Raw genomic sequence first — 27,354 nt, forward strand, 5'->3', positions numbered from 1 at the left:
GGCGAGGAGGCGAAGGTCGAGGCAGCCGACTGGCGAAGAGACTTCCTGGAGCGTGGTTGTTTCACGTGAACAAACGCCACAGCATATAGGTGGTATCTTCTTTATTATTGTCGTTATTTCTTGAAATGTGTAATAAAGCAGTGATGTGGTGTATGTGTTGGACTTACGAGTGGTAGGTAAAGTACGGGAGGATAAGAGAAAAAGAGGAGCTCTGGCAACAGTATAAATAATATATGATTCGATAAAGAGCACATGGTATTAAAGAGGCAGTTTACAGAGGACAACTTAGCAGGTTGCCCATTACCTGTATATGTTGTCTTATTTCACACGATCTGTAGTTTCTAGGTACGAGTTAGGCTTTTCTTATTTATTTATTTACATCTCTGTAACTGTTCATGCAAAACATGCGTTGCCGGAGGTGCCACACAGCTTCAAGTTTCACAGCTGATGAACTATGACTAGAAGTGAAGTTAAGCACTGAAATCATGAGTCTCTGAGAGTAGTTAATAGGATACTGTACTACTAGATTTTCAGGAGACTACCGTGCTTTTACATAAATTTGTGGGAAAAATTCCATTTAGACTTAACAGCTTATGTGCTAATATATGTGCTTTATGTTTTGGGCTCAGTAACCATTGACTAGTGCAACAACATGCCTCATCGGTATGATAGCAATCAGCATAATTCCAATTATTAATAATATATTCAGTTTTAAAAGCTAGAACCAGCCCTCTCTGTTTTTCTAATTAGAAATAAGTTGTCAGCATGAAAAGGAAAAAAAAAACCACGTAAAAGTGTTTGTGTCCTGAGTAGTGACAAAGTTGCAGTTTGTGGTTTCTCAGCACCAGGCACTGCAGGTATGTGCAGTATTGCTTCTGAAGAAAGTTTTAGACTATTGAGTAACACGCTTAAGACAAAGCAGGTAACTCCTGTAGTGGATATTTTTAAGTGGTCATAACTGCATCTGGTGAAAGTTTCAATCCAGTCATTGAGTGCGTAGGATACGACTTGCTAGCTTGGTTATCTCAGGTTTTCTGCTGTTTGGTCTCAGAGGATTGAAGTCCGTGATAGGACGTCAGCTACTGAGGCCAGAACATGCTAAGCAGGTCTTTACGCATTGTCTAAAGGGGTTGACTATTGTAGGTAGTATTTGGGGATTGTAATTTTGGATTTAACTGCCTGAAAGATTCTTTATTTTTGTTTTAGGTGTCTACATCAGGGAGGAGAAATTGGATTCCAAATCAAACATAACTGCTCTCATGCAAACTTCAGTAGTGCATCTGTAACGAAAAGATGGATCTGGGATCACATTCCACTCTAAATGGTGAGTAGTTGCCAAACAGTCATTAAATTAAGACAATATAGAATTTCTGCTAAGTGAAAAGAATTCACATTTATGACCAAAGGTGAAAAGTTGTCTGGTTCAGTAATGGTAACTTGAAGCATTTAATTCCTCATTAAGGGTATACCTTAAAGAATAAGATTTGCTTGCTTGAAAGATTGGCATATTAAAAAGAATGCCAGTATATAATGATAATTTTCTTAAAGCCTCAGGATCCTGAGACCAGTGATTGAGAATCTCAGCTTCCTTTTTCACATTAATGTAAGCTTTTCATTCTCCTCCTGGTAAGATAAAGTCTACAGATGTGACCAGAGGCTTTGAAACTGGAGCTGAAATAACACAAGAACACTGAATATTTTTAATATAGTTATTTTAGTAGCTATTTTGTGATCTTTAAAAGATTGGTAATATTGCTTAAATCTAGTTTTGACATTGTTTACACAATGGAATTCTTCTGATTTTTTTGAAGACTCATCAAAATCTCCTACACTTGCTCTCATTTTAGTTGCAGGGTATAGATTTGTTAGTTTACCAGTCCTCACTTTCAGTAAGGGTTGCCTAGGAACAGTGTTCCCATAAGCGTGATTAATTTTAACTCTGTCACCTTTACTGTCTCGCCAACTTTGTCTCTCTCCAAAAATCAGTCCAATTCATGCCTTGGGGAAGTAACAAATATTTTACACCCTACTCTCCCTCTCCCCCATTAATAAGTAGAAATGGTAAAATGTAATAATAAACCAAATAGGAACATAACTTCTAAAGACACCATTTTACAATACAATTCGATTTTTTTTAAATGCAAGACAGTGCTATTCTGATTTTTTTATAATGTTTCATACACACTTGCATATTTCTCGTCCCCTCGTGAGTGGTGAGCAGGGTTGACCCCACAGCACAGGAGCCTCTGACTTTGGCTGTGGAAGGAGCAGGCGGGGAGGCCAGCGCCGCCTGGGCTGCTCAGGAAGACGAAATACAAATGTCACCAGCAGGATTTGCTGAGGCGTGGGCTGGGCGCCCCGGGTCTCGGTTACCTGCCTTGTCTTGAAAGCAGACGGTGATCTGGAGTTCTCATAGCAAGTAGAGCAAGACGCTGGACCGAAAAATAGGTGAATTAAATTGTGAATGGACATGTGAATTGAATCATTCGCAGTTAATGCAGTAATGCAAGCAAAGTGCATTACATGGACAGTCTCCTTCAGTCAGTCCCTGTTGGCACGGAAGGTTTTAAAAATTAAATCAGAAAAGCATTTGTCATCACATCATGCATAAATTATACACGAAGATACATTATTCTGAACAAACACCTTTATATTAAACAGCCCTAACAGTACAATAATATTGACATGTTGGAGACTTAACTTTGTTGGCTTAAATCCAGGATTGAGCCTGCAACTTTTCCACACAAACCCCTTTTTTGTGGAAACGGCTGGATGTGCACAGTGTAGCGTGATGCATCTGAAGCGACAGGTCTCCTACTAAGTGTCGCTGCAGTCTTGGTCCTGTTAGGGTCACCTCGCGCTGTTGCTGTGGGGAAGCAATAACGAGGGGACGCCGTCTTTTTGAACACGCCGTTTCCGAGCAGTTTTGAGGGGGGTGTGGCTGGGGTACCTGCCGCGGCCCCAGAGCCGGCTGCTGGCACGGACCGACCCCGCGCTAGTTGGTTGCTGGAAGTCGACCGCCCGGGGGGGGCGGGGGAGTGCTGACTCATCAGTTCCGAATGCGGGAGGCTGACAACGCGGCCCCAAGTCCGGGCGAGAGCCTTCCACCCGTGGCAGCCGAGCTGGCCTTCCCGGCGGTGGCCGCTCTCGCCCACAGCGCTCCTCCTCTCCCGGCGGCGGCCCCGCGCCGAGGTTGCTATGGCGACGGGCGCGGCCAAGCCGCGAGGGGGCGCTGTCAGCCGCGACGGGCCGCGACCATCGTGGCGGTGCGTGTGGGGGTGAAACTGAAAGTGAAGGGCTCGGGCCGCGGCGAGGCGGGACTCAGCTGCCGCGCTGCGCCCGCCCCCCCCGGGCCCCAGCCTACCCCCGCGCCGATCGCCGGCTCCCTCCCATGAGCGCTTGAGCCGCCCCGGCCTGAGCATGTCGGAGAGTTTCGACCGAGCTCCAGGTGCCGGCCGAGGCCGGGGCCGGGGCCGAGGAGGCACTGCTCCCCTCAGCGGCGCGGACGCGTCGGAGAGCGGCGGCGGGGCCCGCCTCGGGGGCAGCGGTTCCCACAGCTCAGGCTCGGCCGAGGAGCAGCAGCACCAAACGGGCGGCCTCTTCCCGCAGCAGGAACCATTGCGGCCTCCGAAGACGGCGCCACTGGGCACCGGAATCGCAGGTACGGGCCGCCGCGCAGCGGCCCCCTCCCCGCCCCTCCGGAGGCCCTCGGTGTCGAAGGTGTCGGGGAGCAGCCCCCTGAAGCCTACCGTGCTCCGCTCGATTTCCCGCACCGCTCTGCTCCTGCTTCCCTTGTCGCTCCGACTCACCCCCCCCTCCCTTCGCCGTCCCACCGAGACTGGAGCCGTGCGGCTTCCCCCTGGACCTCCCTCCGGCCTGGCCACGGGATCGCGTCCTTCCCACCCCCGCACCTAGGAGCAGAGAGGTTACCGCGGCCTGAGGGCCAGCGCTCTGCACACCTCTGCCTGCAATCTGCCTGGCTCCTGGGCACTGCACGGAGATGAGCCACTTAGGGGCACCTGCACTTTTCCTCGGAAGAGTGGTCATGTTTCTGGGTTATGGGCCTGTGCCCAGGTAAAGGTGTGATGTTGTATTGCAGCCGCCTGCAACACCTCTCTGTCCGTCCCCACCTTTCTGTGCCCTCACATCTGAGTGTGCGTTTTATCCATCTGTTAATCTGACCGCAGGTGGTCTCAGCCTTCCCCTTATTGAAGAACTCCAGCCTAAAGGTTTGCCAAAAAATAAATTCAACCCAACATTAACATAAAGCATTGTTTGTTGGTTAACTTTTTCAGGTAGGTATCAGATTCTATTTTCAATAAATTTAGGAGCTAATCTATAAAGATACATTCGGAAAATGTGGAAAATATGGTTTTAAAAACGTCGTTTCATTGGATGTTTTGGCAAATGGTGTACGAGAACAATGATAACTAAGTGTCTTTGAGGATTATGTTAAAAATTAGTGTTGTTAAAAATTACTGACGTCTTCCATTTATTGACCTTCAAAGTCTTGCATTTGTATCTGAAATCTATGAAAAACCCACAAAATGAGCAAGCATACCATAAGCAGATTTACTAGTTTCTCAGGTTAGCTCTTTTAGAAAACATGTTTTCATGGGAGAGGAGCGCGCTCTTTTTTCATTTTTTCCTTCCTCTCCCTTTTTTTTAGTCACCTTCACATGAATGTTGTGTTCACTTTCTGTCATGTAGAAGGATGTCTAGAGTTTGCTAAAGTGAAAACTTTATCCATATTTAAGAAAAAGAATAAAACCAATATATTTGAAATAAACTTGAAAGTGTATTTATAGTAAAAGTATATTTAAAGTCCAAAAAATAAATGTGTTCTGTGTGTACTCTGTGTGAATACATACTAGTTTAGCGATTTCTAAGAAAAGCTGTTAACAAAAACTTTTCAGAACACCTGCAACAGTCGGGAATTCCATCTGGATCACAAGATAAAGTTTCAGTTCCTGATTCTGGGCCAGAAATGGCTGAACCTCAGGTGGCTGTGGCTCCTGTGGTAACGTCAAAGTTGTCTGTTAAAGCACCTGAGTTTTATCCATCAGGATACAACCAGAACTTCAATCAGAACTTCACAGTGAGTGTTTATTTTCTCTTCTTAGTATATACCAGTTTACTTGTATTCAAATAAACGTTTTCTTGACATCTTGTATGTTAAATACCTTTAATGCTGCATTTACCGAAGAGGTTCCAAAAATTCTGATGATAACCTCCAGAGTCACAGTCAGAACGTTAGGTGATGATGAGTGGATATTATGTTGTACATGAGAGCCTTTAGCGTGGGATATTTTGCTAAAGCTTGCTGCAGATAACCACATTCCTTGTTGATTACACCAAGCATTGATTACACCCAACATCAGAGTAAGCTGTCTTTTTGGCGACTGCCTCTGTGTAGTTACATATACACTGCATTTTAAGTAAAGGCTTAGCTGCACTTTTATGCAGATTTCACAGGTTTTTGAAGCAAGTGTGGGAGAAAGCTTGAACTTTAGCTTTTCTGAGCACAGGCTTTACCTTTCCTAAATTTACCTTTCCTAAATTTAGTGTGTCGTGGGTATGATTGCCCATGACTGCCTAACTCACTGTACCATCATGTGTCTTTGAATGCCTTCAGTGGTATTGTATCACCAAAGGGCAAAAAAGTAGGGTTAGGCTCATTCCTAGCAGTTACCTACCCGCATACCTAATAAGAAATATATTTGCAGCCAGATTAAGAGTAATCTCAGATCAATATTGTAGATGCATCATGTAATAAAAGTTGGTACTTCTTCTTTTCTACTCCATTGTCTTCTATGTTATTGCTTCAGTAATTCTCCAGGGAAGATCTATGTAAATTCTTGGAATATCCTTTTGTTATGCAAGCAGCCAAACTCTGGTACTATATATAAATAGGTAGGAACTATTACTTTTACAAATACAGCCAAGTGATAAAAAACAATTGTACTGAAACAAAGAGATTTTTAATAACTTATAGAAAAATACTTGATTTGAATGCTAAATATGGTGGTTTGGTGTTTTGAAGTCTTTTACTCACCAGTAAAATTAATGTTATCTTAATGTTACCAGCTTTGCCAGCTTACTGAATAGAATTTCTGTTCTGGATAATACAAGCTCATAGCAAATATATAACTGTTAACAAAATGCCAACACAAACAAGCTTCAGTGAATGGATAATCTACGGGAAAAATAACTACTTTGCCCCAGTACATGTTACATGTTTTCTATAAATAAAGGATTTCAGTTTCAAGACCAAAAGAAATGCCATTTGGAATGGCATACATACTGCATACTTACAATTACAAGTTTCTGAGGCCAGCAGTGTTGCTTTTCAGCTGTTTTGCAAAAACACATGAGCATGTGGGAGTTTCTGGTTGCTATGTTGTAGGAATATGCTATGAATGTAAGTGACTCATCTATTAATAAAAATACCTCTTAAAATGCTAGCAAAACCTAGAACATTTATTTGGAAGTATGTTGCAGGGACCTTAATCTAATCAGAATATACTAGGCATAGAATGGTGGTGTTTCAGACTTTCATCCTTCACTGTTACAGAGTCTGGGGTTTTCTTACTTTAATGACTCAATCAATTTCATAAACTGGGCTCACCTGCAATAAAAATAAGAAATTTAGCACACTTTACTATTACACAGATTTTGACCACGATTTTTAAAATTTGAATCAAAACAAAGTTTTGAGAAACTTCTGTTTTTCTGACTTAAAATTAATACATTTTAGTTTTCATTTATAATGCTCCCTGGAATTTTTAGATCTGAAAACTCTCATTTCTCTTATAAAATGCACAGTGGTTTTGCTGTGAAGCATTTATTGTTTTAGAAACGAAGTGTTGATTTCTTGTTTGATTGTACATTATCATAATTGCTATGTGTGTCTGTATAACATTTGATTGTTAGATTAGTTAATTTCCAGTTAGTTCTGATACTGAAAACTGTCAGTTACCCGTTAAGATACTTCAAGGGGTATAGCATACAAGGCACACTAGAATTTTCAGAAAAACTTTACTGGGACTTTGAGGAAGAAAGATCTCCGAGGAATTCTCTGTTTGCGTACAGCTGCCCATCCCATTGGAAGTTGTGGATGTCTGCAGTAGAATTGGTGACTAGATTTAGGTTTGGATTGCCAGTAGGAGATGTCAGACTTGTTCTCTGGCATGGGTGTATGATAATAATATGGCTATCACTCAATCAGAAGAGCATAATGATGTTCTCACTTCATAGTTTTAGGAGTGAGATTTGTATTATCTTAGGTGGAATCCTCCCCTCCCCCTCCTTTTTTTTTTTACTTCAGTTATCTTCCAAAAGGAGGCTAAGCAGCCTTAGTGTTGGTTTTACACATTTAACCAAGCATGAGGATGCCACTTAACCTCATATGGCATGGATAGGTGATTTTGTATATGCAACAGTCTTTGTACTTAAGTTTGCAATAACTTTATTGTAAACTTGTTGAGTGCATATAATCTGAAGGGGAAAAAAGCTTGTTCCTAAGAAGTGTGAAGAGAAATCAAATCAGTGATAAATTATTACTGGCTAAGTTCCTAAGTGGAAATGTTGTGAATACTTACCAGGTGTAGGAAAGTGGTAATTGCCACATGTACAGAAACAGAGCCCAAGAGCAAATTTGTCTCATGGATCTTTTCTATAGACTTTCTGGTTTTTATCTTTATGTAAATCAGAGGAGTTTTAGTACCTATTTAGCCTTTTCATTGTTATGTCTTTAAACTCATGAACTGACTCTTAGTTGAAGAGAGGCAAATCTATAATCTTTAACTGGTGACTCTCTTGTTGTGAATAATCCTGGATCCTATCCAATAGCTATCAAACATAAAGGAGAAGGATTAGACAGTGTTAGCTTGACTGAGAAATCATTGAAATTAATGGAAAATTTCTAGTTGACTTTCATTTAGTTGGCTTTGAATCATAAATTTGTAATGAATGTGTAAACTTATAGCCTCCTGTTAGCCAACTGCTGTTTAAAAATAATCAAGAGCGATTTGCTTTGTTTTCCTGTAGTTGACAGAGTACGTGGTGCTGGCTTCCCTGTTAAATCTTAAAATCTGCCAATGAGAAATGCAAGTGGTTTGTGTCTAGAAGTTATGAGCTAAATTTAATTAGTTTTTAAAGTATCAAGTGTTACTAATTTAGCAATATACAACTTTGTTATAACATTTGAATTACTCATTTTTCTCTCCCATTTGTTCTTTTCCTTGGCATAGTTACTAAAACCTAGACTGCCTTTGAAGTTGCATATTTAGTACAGGTAGATGAACATGGTACAGAGCTTACCCTCTGTGTTTAGCCTCTTACAAAATGGGAAGGAGAGTATGAATACAGGGACACCAGTATACCAAATGGTGTTGGGGCCCCTTCCAAAACAAGGACATTGTCTTGCAAGATTGAATTCTTACTCACGTGAGTGTAAGAGGAAGATACCTTCTTTTCTGCTGAATGAGGATGTCGTAACAACCTGATGGCTGTGAGAAAGAGCAGCTTCTTTTATTAGCTACAGCAATTGCATTCCCTGCAACCTGGCTGGAGAGTTTTCAAACAGGTTATTTGGAGAGATGCGAGTTCAGCTGTATGTGATTAAGCTGCAGTTGTTGCACAATAATGTCATAATTCTGTGGAACAAAATAGTTTATGGTATTGAACTTTTACTGGGTTTTTTGAAATTGCCTAGTAAATGTTGATTTCCTTTAGAGAAATAGAGTGTTTAGCAAGTTACACATAGGCCTGTAAGCCTTTATTCTTTGGCTTTAAAAGCTCCAAACCATTAGAATCGTAGAATACTTCAGGTTGCAAAGGACCTCGGAAGTTCCTCTGCTCCAATCCCCAACTCAAAGCAAAACCAACTTGGATCAGGTTGTTGAAGGCTTTATCTTTATCAGTAGTAACAATTTGCCACCGTTTCCGTAAACCCATAGTATTATTCACTGGGCAAATATTCTACTTAATTAAACATCATAGGAGATCTATCTAGTTTTTCTTTTGTTATATTGATGTGTCCCCCATTAGTTTAAGTTGTATACCCTTATGACATGGGTCTTTCAAGGATTTTGGAAAATCTGTCTTTTTCCCCACACATTCTTCATAGGTGATGAAATTAACGTCAAGACCGATTTTCAGCAATGTGTATCTGTCTTTCTCCACAGTTCACATCCAGATAAAAATGGTTCACAGATCCATGTGCTTCACAGTACAGGAGGTTGAGATATTTTGAAGACAGAAAGTAAACGACAGACCCTCATTAAGGGAGGAGTGGTGGGGAGAGAGAGAATATAATTATAAACCTTATCAATGTATTTATGTCACTAAGTAAAGAAAAAGTGTTTTATCATTTTTAGCTCAATTTTTCATTACAGTAGGTATATTTTAAATCTTTATCTTGTTAAATAGTAGATCAGTTGAGAATTCTGATATTCTGTATGTTACCATTATGTCTTGAATCGCTAATTGTAAGTCATTTCTTTAGCAGTCCCTCTTCAGGCTCCTGTTTGCACTTCTGAAATCTATATGAGATGCTTTTCACAATCTTTTGTGTAGTGTGACAAAGTGAATTATTTGTACTGTGTTATTACTAGTGACATCATGTAGTATGCTGCTTCCTTTGCTGTTGCCCTCATGCACTAGCATTATAATCATCCAGAACAGTATTGACTTTAGATACTGTTACATACGTTCATTTCTGAATGGACGAAATTAGCAGCCTTCTGTTCTGTCAGCAGAGGCATAAACATCGATGTGGTATTTTGCTAGCTCATCCTTTCTTTAGGGAGCAGGTGTGTTTACTGTCTGATTTTTAACCACAGTAGCTGCAAATTAATACAATACCGTTTGAATAGTTTCATTTCATGCCTTGTAATCTTTCATCCATTGCCAAGAGATGCAAATTTGCTAACTTTAACAGATCTGTTTTCCTGGCTCTACTTTCTACATGGGAACACTACACTGTATTTATTGAATTTCTGTAATTTCTCCTCCTTCTGCATATTTTGGAGCACTATATTTTGGAGCCCAAAATACTTTGTTTCAAATTTTCAATTATTTTTCCTTCTACAGTTCATGTATCTGCAGCACAGTTTGTGTTCGCATCAGGAATGTGTGTTGAGCCTCAGTTTGGTAGTTTTATTCTTAACAGATATACTTACTTATTTGTCAGTTAATCTTGTACCCAACTTGGCAAACTGTTTAATTTCTTTTTAATTTATCTTTTGATGTGTTTTGCTGGTACATCCTAATATGTATAAAAATATGTTACCTAGTTCTTAAGATGACAGGACTACTGGAGGTTTCTGATGCATTGAGGTCTATGCTATCTAAAAATGTTGACGTGAACTGTGTAATTAAGATCACTGTCAAGTACGCAGAGACACGAGACTAAGGGCTATATGGTTACTTCTGGAGATAGTAAGTGTAACAACATTATTTTAGGTTCCTTTTAAACAGTTGGTATATTCTTTCACTGCTATAGGATTCTTCGTTTGAAGATAGATATGATGGCTATCTGACTTTGGCAGAATATGTACAAGACTTCCTGAATCACCTCACCGAGCAACCAGGTTGTTTTGAAACTGAAATAGAGCAGTTTGCCGAAACACTGAATGGCTGGGTCACTGCAGATGAAGCTTTACAAGAACTTGTTGAACTCATCTATCAGCAGGTAGCCTGTGTATTGTGTCTTATAACATCGATATTATACCTCTGTTACCTAGTGTCCAAGATATGCATTATGTAATTGTATTTACATAGTATTTTAATGGTTTGAATTTTTCTTTTTAGACTGAAACGTATAGGGAAAGATTTTGCTCAATAAATTGAAATGGTAGCTCAAATGTGGGATGCTTGGATGGTTGATAAATTTCCCCAATTTACTCTGTTTCCTTTGTTGTGTCTTTGGATCTCCTGGGTCATGTACTACAGTTGAAATTACAGCACTTAAAGGGAGTTACATTTGAATTGCTGTATATATATAGTAGAGATTGAAGAAACTCTTAAGCAATGTCAGAGTTGTACATTTTTATTCTATACCGCAAAACAAAGTCTTTATAATACTTAGATACTTTTAATTCCTTGGTATTTTAAAAAAATTAAATTCATACCTACTGTACACATCACCCTTTGGGAAATGCTCCTTTATGACAGGCTTTCTTCTTTATTTGGAATATACCTATTTCAGAACAGCATAATTGGAGGAAAGGAAAGCTCGTCTAATGGTAACTAGGTCCAGTCCCATTGATGGCCATGGAAATGAGGACAGAGACCTTGAGCTGAACTCTGTACTAATTGGGGGAGCCATTGGAAAGAACAGCTTAATATGTGTTGCTTAGCAAATGAGCTGCTGTTACTGTCTTTTGGGCTTGCTGCAGAGAATGAAGTCACATTTGTGCTAGCTATTTATTACATTGGGTGTCTCTCACTTTTCTGGGTTGGTTGCTTTCAAATTCTACCTTGAAGAATGCAAACTCTTACTCACCTTTCAAGTGCACATACTTGCAGAATATTTTAATCTGGGGTATGTAGAAGCTGCATGACTGGTTAGTCATTGTACAGAACTGTAGAGTCTCAAGTTTCTTATTATCATACAGAATTGATGCACATTTAGTTCAGAACAGTTTAGTTAGATGTTAAGATAACCCGTGCTGTGTTTGGCAGCATAATTTTCCCATCCTTTATTTGAACACATGGAGGATAGTTAAAAAAAGAGGAACATAATCCATATAACTTCACTGGAAGAAAAAAAGAGGAATTTATCCCATTTTTAACTTCATACATGTTAAATACATTGACTCTCATTTAATGTAAGTCTTTAATGTTGCCTCTTCCTCTCTTCCCCTTTTTAAAAACAGGTCCTGTGTTAGGGTTGGCTGTGCCTTCCTCAGCTGAGAAGCATTAAGTGTTATCAGTCTGAAATTATGTGAAAAATAAAACTTAGCGTAAAAAAGCTGTACTAGTATCCAAAAGCATCTGGTTTTAGTTTTGTTGTATGTCAGGATAGGATAGTGTTCGAGTGTAAGTCGACTATGCTTATTATTCTTTTGTTTGAGCAGAGGCTCAAGTATTTGTGTTTCCTGACTTATCACAAAACAAAATTGCTGAACTGTATTTATAAGCATCTGCTTCAGTGATGTTAATTTAACCCAACTGAGCAGATTTACAGATGCTAGGTTCGTGAAGGAAAAAGACCAAGTCCTGTACAGTCTTCCCTTCATCTGTGTGTCAGGTATCTTAAGGATCTGTAAGGATTAATTATATACTTCCCCCTGTTCTTCCTAATCCATTTATGTCTCTGGACAGAGTAAAGTGCCAGTTCTTCCGTTTTCCAAAAGTTGAACACTCTGACTTCATAGCTTAAGAATCTTGACTCTTGTATCATTAATACAGTGGATTGTTCCTGTTACAGCAACTAAAATTTCTCAAGATATGTATTCGTAGATTAGCCTTCGTGCTTAGATTGTGACTTTTTTGAGTTGGAGATAAACTGGGATTGCCGGCAACAATAATTCAGGGAAGATGATACTGCACTGTAATGATTGGTTATTAAGAAGATGTAAGGTGGTTTTTTTGGTCTCTGTGTGCTATGCCAGGTCATAATACCTAAAATTCAATAGTTTCAGTATTTGATGCAACCACAAATACAGACCAACTAATTAGGAAGGTAACATTTAAAAAATACAGATGAGGTTTGAAGAATTTGTGTGTGTTTGGTTTTCTGTTTTTTTGTTAGAAAGAGAAGTGTAATTTAAGTGATGTATTTTGCCTTATAAAAAAGGGGGCATCTCTTCTAGGCCAAGCAACTGATTGAACCAAAGCACAAAAAAGCTCGTTAGCTATTTCACATGCCTCTTAGTGGAAATTAAATTCTATTTGACTCTCTTAATGACTTAAACTTGTTGTATTTTCCAAAGATACTTCCTTTTTTTCCAACGACTTTATGCACATAGTACAGTTACATTGAGTGCATATTTTTCTCTGCCTGTAGAAGGTAACTAGCTATAATGCATTGACATGCTAATGGTAAGATGCATGTTAGAAGCAGAAGCGTGTAAGCACATCTATAGCGCTGATAGATGATCAAGATGTAAAAGGAATGTTCAAAGATGATAAAGCCATAGGAGAAGTTTAATGAATTCTTCGTATCCCTGTTTTATTTTTGGCAGAGCTGATGGAGTTATTTACACCAGAACCTCTTTTCACTGAAGCTCTATCTGAGAAATAATCTCAAATTCAAGTGTTGTTAGAAGAGAGTTCAAAACAAGTGAACAGTAATAAATTGCCAAAATAAGGGGATGTTCTGCGTTAAGTTCTATGAGGTTGAATGTAGACACTATTGAATTCTTAATTTCTTTTTTCCACCTCCTGAAATCTTGAAGTATCAGATTTAAAGCAAAATATTTTTCAGCCAGCGTATAACTTATTTATGGAATTTCATTGCTACCACCTGTTTTTAGATGACAAAAGTGTAAATGTTCAACAGTAACAGGACTTTTTTTAGAAAAAAGGACCCATCAAGAGCTATTAACTGAAATGATACAGTTTTAACTTCTGAATCAGGAGTTTGCTATTCTGCAGATTGCTGGAGCATGCATAGGAAAAGTGTCTTTACTTGTCATGCTCTTGTACTCTTTCCCTGGGCATTTACTATTGCCAAAAATAGATTCTGGGATAAATAGCTCTTGGACTGAATGAAGGTGACTTTTTTTTATTTTGTTTTAGTGTACTCGGTGCTCCTTGAGAGAGTGTGTGTCCTTGAAAAAGTGTCTTAATGTCAACTGTTGATTTTTTTGTGTAAACAGTTTGTGATTTTCAGACACTCTTTGGTTGTAGGTCACAATGGAGGAGTTGAGGGCACATGGCATTATGGTGGTTGTTTTCTTAAAACTGCAAAATCACAGTATAATGAACTTTTAAGTGCTGAAATGCATATAGCGAAGTGTTGATGAGATACAAAAATTAACATGACAAATAGTAATTATTAATCTTCTGCTCTTCAGTTGTCTAATCAACTGTTGTTAAACACAGTTTTCAGAAAAGCTTTTAAAAATATTTCCTGATAGCCTAATCATGAGTTTTATGAATAATTTATTTTTCCACTTCTATTTTGGAAGGCCACATCTGTCCCAAATTTTTCCTACATGGGAGCACGGTTGTGTAACTATCTATCTCACCATCTAACCATTAATCCGCAAAGTGGGAACTTCCGACAGTTGTTACTTCAAAGGTCAGTATCAGCATGTCAGTTTAGACCTTTACATGTCTTCCTGTTTTGCATGTAACTCTTAACGTCGTGTGCGAAGAGGTATATATTTAAAATAGCAGTTTAGCTTGAGGGTTATTAAAGCACAGGTACATACTGGATATGGAATACATATATTTTTAAATATTTTAATATTTTTAAATAGGACTCCATTTGGAGTTCTGTAGGCTCTTTTGAACTGAGTATCTTAGATTGATTCTTAATTACAGGGTAAGTTTGAAAGCTAGTCAACTTTAAAAGTATACTAAATGCACATACATGTACTGTCCCTGTCCTTTTACTCTTGCCAGGACTTACTTCATTGTGTTTTTTTCTTTAATTACTTTTCTGGCTGGAGTTGCTGTATAAGGTTTATTCATTGATCGGCTAACTTTATATCTATGAAGTAGATGCGTAAAATCCAGAAGGATAAATGTCTTCAATTTTCAGTTACTACAGAGTTCTGGGGGCTTACAGTTTAATAATGATTAGACTTCGTAGTTGACAAAAATGCAACTTTTTTTAAATTGATATATTTCCTTTGAAATCTTACTGCGTGACATTTGAAGGAGCAGTACACTTTAATACTTCAGAATTCTTTAGAAATTAGCCTTTTTTTCTTTAAGGACTTCTGGCTTTCTAAGCTTCAGGCTTGCTTCTTATTTTAAGTTTCACTTAGTCCACCTATGTTTAGAAGCAAAAGCATGATAAATTTTAACAGCAATGCATTCTGATGATCTTTTATCAGGAGTGGTACCTTATGGAGAAGCTGAAAATACTTATTTTTTCCCTTGTCCCAAAGCAGATGAGCCTTCAAAATTCTCACTTTCATCTTCTGATTTTTTTAACTGTTTGTTACTTTAACACGAAGGAAATTCCTGTTAACACTGGATTATCTGGTTCCTGGTTTTTAAAGCTAACCCAATAGATAACATTCATTTTAGCACCCTGAAGCCATGAATTTAACGTTGCTTATGTTTTTATTGCTAATATGGATGGAATGGGGGGGTGGGAGAGGGGGAATAAACAACCTAACAATATGACCGCAGAGAGCTCCTCTTCTGTTTCTCAGCCCAAGTTTCTACCTTAAATTTTGTATTTCAGCTCCTTAGATTTTTCAGTTTCTCCAGTCTTTCTTAATCCATTACATAACCATTGAGAACGGTTAGAAGTTGTCTAGCTTTCCTTTTATCTCAAATATTTTTTAATTCTGTTTTTGAACTGCTATGTAAACTTGTATATTTTTGGCACGGTTGTTGAACACAAAAAAAATTACCTCGCTGCCACGTTACCTAAGTCCTCTGTATTTGTATTTGTATCTAAATTATAGAATCATAGGCAATGGTTTGGGTTAGAAGGCACCTTAAAGATCATCTAGTTCCGATCCCCCTGCCATGGGCAGGGACACCTTCCACTAGACCAGGTTGCTCAAAGCCCCATCCAACCTGGCCTTGAACACTTCCAGGGATGGGGCATCCACAGCCTCTCTGGGCAACCTCTTCCAGTGTCTCACCACCCTCACAGTAAATAATTTCTTCCTAATACCTAATCTAAATCTACCCTTTTCCAGTTTAAAACTGTTACCCCTCATCCTATCACTACACTCCCTGATAAAGAGTCCCTCCCCATCTTCCCTGTAGGCCCCCTTTAAGTACTGGAAAGCTGCTATAAGGTCTTCTTGGAGCCTTCTCTTCTCCAGGCCAAACAACCCCAACTCTCTCAACCTGTCCTCATAGGAGAAGTGTTCTGTCCCCCTGATTGTTTTCATGGCCCTCCTCTGGACCCGCTCCAACAGGTCCATGTCTTTCCTGTGCTGAGGACTCCAGAGCTGGATGCAGTACTCCAGGTGGGGTCTCACCAGGGGCAGAATCACCTCCCTTGACCTGCTGGCCACGCTGCTTTTGATGCAGCCCAAGGTGCAACTGGCTTTCTGAGCTAGTAGCGCTCATTGCCAGCTCCTATTCAGTTTTTCATTCACCAATACCCCCAAGTCGTCCTCCACAGGGCTGCTCTCAGTCCATACATCGCCCAGCCTGTATTTATATTTGGGATTGCCCCAACCCAGGTGCAGGACCTTGACTTGGCCTTGTTGAACTTCATGAGGTTTGCACAGGCCCATCTCTTTAGCCTGTCAAGGTCCGTCTGGATGGCATCCCTTCCCTCTAGAGTATCAACCGCACCACTCAGCTTGGTGTCATGAATCACTGTCACTTAAAATGGTGAGATAAAGAATTTATCCAGTAAGCGTAAATGCGTCTAAGACAATGTGGGCAGCACGCTGAAAGGCGGAAAATGTCTTTCAGAGTGTATCTACTTTATTTTTGTGGACATTTGGCTGCCTATGTTAAACTTCCTGGGCCCATATTCTAATATATAAACTGTGTAACTGTTTAACTTTTAATTTTTACATGTTGTATTTCATTTTTCTGTCTCAGATATCTCAGTGCTGGAAAATATAATCACGTAATCATATGTATTCATCTAAAAGGACACAAATCCACAGTGGTTTTGTGAAGTCCTCTCATTTCCTTCACGAATCATACTTCTCAGCATTCAGCATTTAGCAGTTTCAATGCAGTTGATAAGTTCTTAGCATTCTGTTAAGTAACTAGCGTGTTATATATGTTGAGATGTCTACAGATGATATGATTTTGTTTTAATGTTTACAGGTGTCGAACAGAGTATGAAAACAGAGATGAAGCTACCAAAGGAGATGAGACTACTCGAAAACAATTTCATGCCTTTGTGCTGTTCTTAGCTGAACTTTACCTTAACCTAGAGGTAAGAAGAAAGTTGCACGTCAGGTGGTTCTTCCGTAATTTTTTGTTATGTTTAGGGAAACACTGAAATGGAATATAATTTGAGGTGTTTTTCTAAAAGGAGAGGGGAATAAAGTAAAAGAAATTTAGAACAGTTTCATTACAAAGTGTGTCTAAGAAACAGATAAACAAAAAGGAGAAGATCATTAGAGGAGAAGTGTATAAGGATTAAAAAAAAAAGTGTAAGAATTCATAAAAAGAACCAACCATAAACAACCTTTGGAATGAAGCTTCTGGTATTTTCCTTTGACTGGCAAAACCCCCAGATGACTACACTTAACCAACATAGGAAATGTTACAACTTAGCAGAAGCAGACCAATAACCCATGTAATGCAGTATTCAGCCATTAATAGGCGCTATTATCAAACCTTTGAGGAAGATGTGGAAATCCTCAAAATGAGCAATTAAAAATGCAGACGTTTAAAGATACTTCTTCTGAAGATTGAGTCCTTGGCTTATGCATGAAGCATGAAATCTTGTATTTGGATTTGTTTTTCTATCTGTGATATGTACAAAAAAGTGTACATACATGTAAAACTTCTTTGACTCTTATACCTGTGAGTTCAGTAAGTTCACTAACTGCTGTAGTGTACTTAAATATATTTTTGACTGGATTATTTCAATGGTTTGATGTAAGCTGGCACTTAAAAACCACTATAAAAATGTTCTGCTGGCATGAGGAAAGAAAATAATTCTCTGACTCTTCCTTTTCTGTTCGTAAGTGAGCCTTGAAATCTGCTTTTCACTTGTTACAAGTAAAAAGGAAGATTTGCAAAGGGTTTGGGGGAGCGGGAGTTGTCCAGTTCTGTGGAATATACAATTTATTTTTAAACCATTTTTTATAATTTTTTAAATGCATAAAGGGTGCCTTCTAGAAGTAAGCCATTACAGCTGTAGAGAATACATAATGTAGTATGGGAAAGAGCATGGGGTTCTGGGAATTTGGGACCATTGTTTTGTGGACCATTATTTTTTGGACCATTTGCCAGGCTTTCTTAGCAGTTTATTAGCAAAGAAACAAAATGCTAGACGTGCATTGTTACATATATGTCACAATTGTAAGGATATTACTCAAAGTCTGTGTTCTAAAATAGTTACAATATTTGGCACATTCTTCCAACTAAGGAGCTCAATTACGTTGATCACAAACCAAATCATACAGCATTCAAGAGACAAAATGTGACTAAATTAATTTCTAAAACTTAAGTCTTTTAAATGTTTTTTTAATATATATTTTGCAGATTAAAGGAACAAAGGGACAGGTAACGCGAGCAGAAATTCTTCAAGAAGGCCTTCGGGAATTACTAAATGCGCTCTTCTCTAATCCTGTAGACAGTAATTTGATATGTGCAGTGAAACTGCTGAAGGTGAGATAGTAATTTTACAAGAAAAAAAAGATCAAGTTTTTTAACCTTGCTACCTTTGAGAGCAGTGGGGGAAACTGCAAACGAGGAAGTGTTTATTGGGTTTTATGCATTAAATCATTGGCAGTCCAAGCTGTACTTTTTTTTTCCCCCCTTAGTAGTGTTATGAAATTGAGTCAACAAAAAAGTAACGTACTGATCTAAAAGTAAAATGCAAGGCTATTTGTGTACATACAAGAGCAATAGAACTGAAGCCAAGGAGCAATGAAGTAAGCAGTCCCTTCAGGTCTCCTTTTGCTGCTTCTGGTGTGGGAGAAAACTGTAACCAACTTGAATGAATTGTGGGATTTTGGGTATGTTCTCTGTTCTGAAGGACGCTCAGCAGATAGGATCTACCACTTTCTGCGGCAAAGGGTTCTTGATACCAGTTATTTCATACTGTATTGTCTGCATCATTACTACTATAGAAATACAGGTATTTCTCTTTTCATGATGAAAACAAACCTCTTGGTTCTTAAGTTTTACTTTTTCTTAAAAAAATGTTAGTCTTTATGCAGGGAGAAACTTCTGTCTTCACTAGCTCTGTTTATACTCGTAGTTGGGAAAACAGTTTATTTTAGGAATGAAGGTTAAAAGCTAAACAGTATTTTTATGGAGTTTTGTTTCTGGTTTTTTTGTGGTTGGTCGGTTTCTTTTTCCTCATTCTTCCCCTATCCTCCCACTCCACTATTTTTCAGACTCTTCTATCCTGAATTCCAATTCTAGCAGCTTCTTTTGATATGGTAAATAGGGAATAGGGAAGAGAGGTTTTACATCTTCCAATTTAAACCCTTCATTTGAAGTTTGGATGTTTAAGCAGATTGGCTCGTGGTAAGTGTGAGGTTGTGTTCAACGAGCACATTCACTCCTGTGGTCAAAACTTATGTCAGCAGTGCTTCCCTCAGGCAAGACCCACTGAAGGACCTTTCAAAAAGGCAGTACACAAATCAGGAAGCTTTCTAGTGCTGCTGTTCTTTATAATTGTTCTCGAAAGAAGATGGACGTCTTGCTATTTCTGTGGATGTTCTTGGAATATTTATTTGGCTTCACGGCATCCATTCTGAAATAAAAGCCAGTGATCTAAATTATTCTATGACACGTTGCTAAATCTAAAATGTGTTACAGAACAGAGATTTTTTTTTTTTAAATGCAAGTGTTTTCTCATGTCTTATAGTACCTACGAATGTTGGAGTATATCTGTAGCTAGATTGGGCTACCTCATGAAACCTTGGTTTCACTACTGAAGAAATGTCTCCTGTTGTCTATTCCATTTAATATAGTGATAGATACAAGTTTTTCACCTGTTTGCTTTGCAATATGTTCATTTTTAATTAAACCACCTTGATGCTGTTATCTAGGATCAAGGTAGGACCGCAGTAGAAAACTGGCAATACCAAACAAGTACTGACTAAGATGCTTGCTTTTATCTTTGCATTTTTTCCTTTTGTATCATCGGATGCCATTCCAGGCATTTTAGATCATGTAATATTTATGCTGAGTAGATCAGGAATTGCTATTAACTTTGATCATAGTGGCAAACTAATTTTTTCTGATTTAATTCCTACTGTGCAATTATTGGGCGACAAAGTACCTATTCTTAACATAAAAGGCCTTCATCCACAGTGGTTCTAGACTGTCTGCTGCTAAACCTTTCTCGGCAGCAGCTTCAGCCTCACAGATTTCATGTATTAAAATTCAGGCTGGCTTGGTCAGATAATTCTTGGCTCTTCTTGTATATACCCAGATGAAATTCTCTGGCATGTCTGATGCTAGCTAAGTTGACTGAAGTGTTCTAAAGTTTATTAAACTATTTGTTATTCTCATCATGTGCATCATTTGCAAAAATAAGGTCTCCTTTTTTATAACATATACTTAAATCAAGTAAGATCTGACAAATGTCACTGAAGAGTTGTTTCAAAATCATATTTCAAGACTGAAAGGAGAGAAGTGGCTGTGAACTTCTAGGTAACATAAACATTGGACATAGAGCTACCATACTCTCTGTAGTCTAAAATAAACTGTTTAAAGGTCTATTAATCTATTTAGCAAAAACATGTAGACAGTTGGGAGCTTCAGCCCTCAGATAGTCACACAATGCATCTAAACGTTATGAATTTTTATAGAATTTCTCCTGTTGACAGTTTGTTAAAGTTTCTTAATTTTCTTTAAAAAAAATACTAATCCCTTGTCTTTAGTTGACAGGCTCAGTTTTAGAAGATGCCTGGAAAGAAAAAGGAAAGAATGATATGGAGGAAATGATCCAGAGAATTGAAAATGTTGTGTTGGATGCAAACTGTAGTAGGTGAGAAGATAAATTTATGTGCAGTGTTTTGGTTTTATATTAAACAGAACACCTTAAAAATCTTAAAGAATATGAACATGTCCAAAACATTATCTTAAAAACTTCCATTTATGAAAAGTAAGGTGATACTTGGGTCACTTCCCGTGTCAAAAAAAAAAAAGTATTTTTCAATTTCTCAATTGAGGGGGTTTGGGGGTTTTTTGGTTTTTTCATTTTTTCATTTGTGTTTTATCTTTTAACAGAGATGCACGTTCCACTCTAATGATTTTTTTTTCTTTAAACGTTTTAGGTCATAAGTGAATTAGGCTCTAAGACCAAGTATATATACAAAGAGACAATAGTGGCGATATCTCATAGTTTATGCTTTTAAATCTGAATTTAACAGTATTAAATATATACAAACAGTATTAAATATGTAACAGTATTAAATATATGTAAGACACTATAAATGTAAAGGCAAAATGGGATATGCTTTGTGGTTGGTGGGTTTTTTTTGCTTGGAGAGCATACCTTTTTGGCAGGGTCTTACTGCAGTCTGGAAAAAAAATGAGTGGTTGGCTAATGTGTTCTGCTTCTCAATTTGCAATCAACTGCGTGCATGAGGTTATCTGGTTCTGCTGTACTTCATCCTCAGCTTCTTGCAAACATAGTAAAAACCTATAGAGGGTTCAGACACTGTGACCTGATCTCTTGCCATATGGAGGGAGGCCAACAGGTAACTCATAGTATCTGTGGGTTGTAATTGAGCTGCCCCCAGGGAAGATGAGGAACATTTTCCTCAGGAAGCAGAGAAAATTAATAGTGCAAGCCAAGGCTTCTGTCCTGGTTCCGGCTGGGACAGAGTTAACTTTCTTCCCAGTAGCTTGGGGGGTGTGCTGTGTTTTGGGTTCGGTGTGAAAGGAGCGTTGATGGCCCATTGATGCTTTGGATGTTGCTGGGTGATGCTTGCACCAGGGAGGGGGAGCACAGCCGGGGTGGTGGACCCAGCTGGCCAATGGGGTATTCTATACCATGGGATATCATGCTCAGTATAAAAACCGGGGGGGGGGTAGGGCTTGCCCCGCTGTTCGTGACACGTGGTCGGTGAGCAGTTGCATTGCGCATCGTCTGCTTTGTGTATTCTGTTATTGTTGTTGTTCTCATTCTTACTGTTCTACTTCGTTTTATTTCAGTTATTAAACTGTTTTTATCTCACCCGGGAGTTTCCCTACTTGTGCCCTCCCGATTCTGTCCCCCATCCTACTGGAGGGGGAGAAGAATGAGCAGCTGCCTGGGGTTTATTCACTTGGGTGGGGTTAAACCACGACAGCTTCAAAGGCTCAGAAGCACAAACTTACTTTAATACAGAAAACAACTGAAGATTTTATTTGTTTGTTTATTCCTTAATGAGACTCTTGTCCATGGACTTGCTTAAAAGAAGAAAGCAACTTCTCTTATTCTAGGGGTGAAATGGGTGGTGGTATCTAATGTATTGGAGACTTTACTTCTCACTGTTGACTGCAAAATTTCAGCGTGATTAAGAGGGCTAAAGTTAGGAGCATTAATTAGAGAATTAAAATACAGTTTGAACACCATCCCCCTGTTTCTCCCAGTACTATCCTTTTATCAGAAAAGGATTTGTTCCTCAACTTCTGCTGCAGGTTTGGTATCTTGATTAAAAACTACAGCAATTTCTGTTTCATATGGGCTCCTTACTTTACCACAGAGGAAGTGGAGAGGGTATCTCATAATTGACACACAAACCGTGCAGGGAAAAAAAAATAAACTCAAAGTTATCTGCAGACTGGACCAAATTTTGTCTTTTTTAGAGCTTTTGGGGGGGGATTTAACTATCTAGTATTTGCAAGATAAGCCAAATTTCTTGCTTAGCACAAAACATTCTAACTTTTGTGGTGCTACTCTTTATTTCAGAGATGTGAAACATATGCTTCTGAAATTAGTAGAACTGCGATCAAGTAACTGGGGTAGAGTTCATGGAACTTCTCCACATACAGAAGCTACCCCTGAAAATGACCCAAACTATTTTATGGTAAGAATGTATGGACACTTCAGTTCCTTAATTTAATGTGAACTTAATTTGATTCATAGACAATCACGTTGCTGAAAACCACAAACAGCTGTCTTTCTGAATGTGTATAACTTTCTGTATAACTTTATTCTTAGAATGAGCCAACATTTTACACTTCTGATGGTGTTCCTTTCACTGCAGCAGATCCAGGTACGTCACAAGCTTAGTATACCTGTCTTCTCAATCTTCTTTAAAAAGTTGTAATTAAATTTGTTCTGTTGAAGTACATAAAAAGCTGTTCTTCAAACATCTGAAACTCGTACCACTTAAAAGACAAAATTATGTCTGAATTGCAGGCTTTGTGTAACACATGCCTTTTTCTGCATTAAAAGAAGGTATATGTTTAAAATGGAGAATATGTATTTGAGTTCATATAGTTCAGAAGACTTTGTGCTATAGTCCTCAGCACTTGGTCTCTCCAGGAAGCCGGAAATCTTCAAGTCTTTTGTTTGTCCGTTGTTAGTAGCAAAAGGGTTTGTTTCTTCCTTGGTTTCTTAGTTTTCTTTAATCTGAGCACAACATGGCATGACGTCATTTGAGGTGAAGACATCTGTGACTACCTTTACAGTTCTCTGGAAAGATAGGTATCATTCTTAGAGTCAATTGATGTCCTGAGAAACACCGTAGCAGGAGTTTTTTCTGTAATACGTTTCATGCCATTTATGGTTTCATTAAATAGGCTATTTTCAAACTGTATAGATGTATGTTAATTTAGAGGACTAGTCTTGCATATTACTCAGTCTCATTTTTACTTTGCCAGATTACCAAGAAAAATACCAAGAGCTGCTTGAAAGAGAGGATTTGTTTCCAGATTATGAAGAAAATGGAACAGATCTATCAGGACCTGGAGATCCGTATGTTTTCTTTTTGAGTGATAGGGGGTTTTTTAATACTAGTTATTTTTACTGCAGACTTAGGAATCCAATCTTGACAAAAATGAAACTAAATAATGTAATTATTATTTAGCTCCATAATGGAAGTTATGTATTTGTTTGGGTGTGAGTTGGTTTGTAATCACACAAGTTTGAAACAAATTTTGTATTTTTCCAACTGAGTAGGGTAATTAAATTTCAAATATTTATGCATATGTACCAACATACTCTCTTCTGCATTAAAAAATAATAAATTGGCAAGCAAAATAAAGCACCAGACCTTCAAGTGTTGGTAGTGAGGCAATCTGAATTTATTTGACTGATGAGCATACACTTCCCAGCTAGAGATGATTACAACATTTTCAGTCTTTCAGAGGGAGGAGGTTGTTAAGTTTCTTTCCTCAGGATAAGTAGTATTCCCTCAATTAAATGGTGATTCAGTATGACTGTAGAACAAGAAAAGCAGCCTAGTGGCAAACGGGGAAGCAATAGATGGGAATGTTGTCTGACTTTTTGACACCAGTTTGTAAGAATTTAATAGGAAACCAGTAAAAGAAATATGGTCTAAAATAAATTGCTCTGAGCTTTGTAGTCACCTTGGTTGAAGGAGGACTTTCAGATCATGATTTGATACCTAAGAACATTTTCAGTGTTGTGTTTATGTGTAATGAGTGCTGTCCTGGATCGATATTTTTGTTAGTAAATTAGAAAACTTTTACATCATGCCTAGCTGAGGCGAGTAGCAAGAACTTTGGAAAATAAATTAGAGATGTCATCAGAAATGAACAAGCTAATATTGAGGGGAAAAAAAGACCCATGTGAACCTCTGTGCTTAGAAGAACAAATTAAATGCAAAATAGAGGCAGACAGCAGTTAAAAAACACAGCAAATCCAAAGAGTGACGTGGAAGAGTGTGAGTCAACCTTCACAAGGTGACTGTGGAACCTTCCTTGTTGAAGGCTTAAGAAAAGCTTAGACAAATGTTTGCTGATCCTCTGTCAGCTATTTCTCATGACTGACATCAGGGACAAGGGTTCTGTGTTGAGTCCCTTCTCAAGTCTACACTGCTACAAGAAAGAACGAACAAATAAAATAAATATGTAGACTGCTTCTTCAAGGCACAACGCTGAAGAAAAAATACTTTCCTTATATGTTTCTGTGGCACTTACTGTGGTTTTGTGTGAAACATACATACCATTTATGGCCTCTCTGCATATGAGACATGCCGATTCCCTTGTTTGGAACTAAGGCACGGGAGATAAATTGAGCACCTGAAATTCTGACTGCTTTTTTTAAGGCTGTTTTTAAAATTATGTACACTATCATGTTCAAGCTACAAATCCATTGTCCTAGTTTATGGTGATGAACACTCCAGTTGGACCTAGAGAACACAAGGAACACTTAAGTTACTTCCCAATAACTGGGGGGAGAAAGAAAGCTGAAGCGGTAACCATCACTTCCCAGCTTTATTTTGAAACTTTATGGTAGCCTCCACTCTGTCCAATACTTATTATCATTAACGGGATCCAGTCTTTTCTGTGACCTAAATAAGACAGATCTTTTCTGAAAGACTGGTTACCATATAATAGAAGGTAATATAATGCAGGTGCAATAGGGAGGTGAATAAAGGTTGCCTTATTTCATATATCAACAAATAGGAATGCAGGTTTTCTATATAAATATATTCTTTGACTAGTGTGCAACCAAGTCAGCTGATACAGTATTTGAACTAGGATGTTGATCAGCCAAAAATTATGCTAACACAATGCCAGTTATGGTTTTTGCAAATAGATCAGTACAGATGCATTATTAAATTTTGGAAAGCTTGGATTGTATTATTGCATTTTCTATCATCTCGGGAACTATTTCTGTCTTTTAAACTGTGGACAGCATAAGATGATCTAAAATGGTGACAAACACTGTAGCTATTTGTACATATCTATGCTGCTTTGAGGTTTCTATTTCTTTGTTTTCCTACTATGCCCACAATTTTTTTCCTCTTCATCCCCCTTAAGAAAATGTCATAGTTAACTGCTATTTATAAAGCTCTGTTTTATTCTTGACATCTACATAAATGTTTCTGAAAATCTGTACATAAACTTTTAACATCTTTGGTGATTTTTTTCTTCTTTTTTTTAGGTATTTTGATGACATTGATGACGAGATGGATCCAGAAATTGAAGAAGCATATGAAAAATTCTGTCTAGAATCAGAACATAAGAGAAAACAGTGAGATGTTACACATTAATGTTAGTTTATTAAACCAGCTTAGGTATGGTTAGAATACAGGGGGACAAAAAACATTTGTACCAAAATAAGGAACTTGAGTTTCTCCAAGTACTAAAGTTACAGAATTTCCATTTTGTTTAACAGAATCTGCCAAAAATTGTAAACTTATGCCCTGTAACTTAAAATATTGTGTATATATCATAGTTTATTTTATGTACAGGTACATGAACAATGTTTTGGCTGCAATAAAAATGATTTAAAAATTATCATAATTGAAATTAAAATTCAATGGGGAACCATCCCATAAAATTTTCCTTGAGGGAGAAAGGGGAAGAATAACTTGATCTAAATTTGCTTGCTTGCTTGCTTGTTTTAGTTACTTATCCTTTCTACCATATACAAGATACTTGGGTTTTGGCTTGGTGGTTTTTTTTTTTTTTTGCTAAGGAGAGTATGATCCAAATACAGATTTTTTTTTTATTTTTTTTTTTTTATTTCTCCCTGTAGATCACAATCATGAGAAGTTGTTTGTGAAGGTTTTGTTTCGGGGGAGGGGGGAGTTGTTTCATTTATTTCCTTTTTCTTCCTCTTCCAAAACCCATATGGGTGAGGTCCGGACTTTTTTTTTTTTAATAAATATGTTATATGTTCATATGTGAAAAAGCAATCAGTATTTTGGAAGTTGGGTGCTTTCAAGATCTTTGGTTCATATAAGCTTATTTTCAACTTTTAGAAGCAAAAATGATCCTTTAATTTGTTGTGTTCTTCAAGACTGTATGAATATAGTTATGTTTTAACACATGCTTGTCAAGAGTATGTGCAGTGCTCAATTTTTTTTTTAATGTATCTAACATGTCTAACCTTCCGGCAACCCTTGTACCCTTCTCCATTCTTCTAATTTCATGTAGTTTGATTTAATTTTGTAGTTGGAGTAAATTCATATATTTCATAAATGTTAATGTTCTGAAGCCAACTGCTCTTTTTTGACCCCATATAATCATGTTAGTTTTCCTAGGATACTCCATTATTGTTGTTGCCAAACTCAGTTGTACTGTTTCCTGTTATCTGTTACTGGTTAGACTGAGTAGAACCCCTTACCAAAAACAAATGGAAATATTTCCCAGAAGTTAGCTACTGTAAAGAACACATGTTGTAAATATGCATGTAAATAATTCTGTTAATATTTCACTGTTATTTGTTTGGTTAAATAACTTGTGCATCTGCTAATAGAGTGAGCACTGACTGTTTTCTGGATGTTTATTTAACATACTTATTTAGGTTGGAGTTTTGGAAAATAAAATTTAACTAGCTTTGTTTCTTTTGGTATAATTTTACTACCTTGTCTTTCTGCTTTAAAAAAAAAATTTTTTTTGGTCTTTCTTCTGACTGCC

General features: G+C 37.9%; 1 protein-coding gene across 4 annotated transcripts; it reads left to right on the forward strand.

Annotated features, from left to right (window-relative positions):
• PAIP1 (poly(A) binding protein interacting protein 1) lies at positions 1-27,297 on the forward strand. Of its 4 annotated transcripts, none has more exons than XM_075136264.1 (13): positions 1-89; positions 1,207-1,324; positions 2,212-3,661; positions 4,917-5,098; positions 10,508-10,696; positions 14,142-14,254; positions 16,939-17,050; positions 18,331-18,456; positions 20,688-20,794; positions 22,706-22,823; positions 22,958-23,012; positions 23,623-23,716; positions 25,874-27,297. In XM_075136264.1, the coding sequence occupies exons 3-13, from the start codon at positions 3,421-3,423 to the stop codon at positions 25,965-25,967; spliced, it is 1,431 nt and encodes a 476-aa protein (XP_074992365.1). In that variant the 5' UTR covers positions 1-89; positions 1,207-1,324; positions 2,212-3,420; the 3' UTR covers positions 25,968-27,297. The 4 variants fall into 4 exon arrangements, with proteins under 4 accessions (XP_074992365.1, XP_074992366.1, XP_074992368.1 ...); XM_075136265.1 differs by having other exon boundaries at positions 2,222-3,661; XM_075136266.1 differs by lacking the exon at positions 1-89 and adding an exon at positions 837-857.
• The last annotated feature ends 57 nt before the right edge of the window (positions 27,298-27,354 follow it).

This window comes from Calonectris borealis, chromosome Z, assembly GCF_964195595.1.
Source record: "Calonectris borealis chromosome Z, bCalBor7.hap1.2, whole genome shotgun sequence".
Classification (NCBI taxonomy): domain Eukaryota; kingdom Metazoa; phylum Chordata; class Aves; order Procellariiformes; family Procellariidae; genus Calonectris; species Calonectris borealis.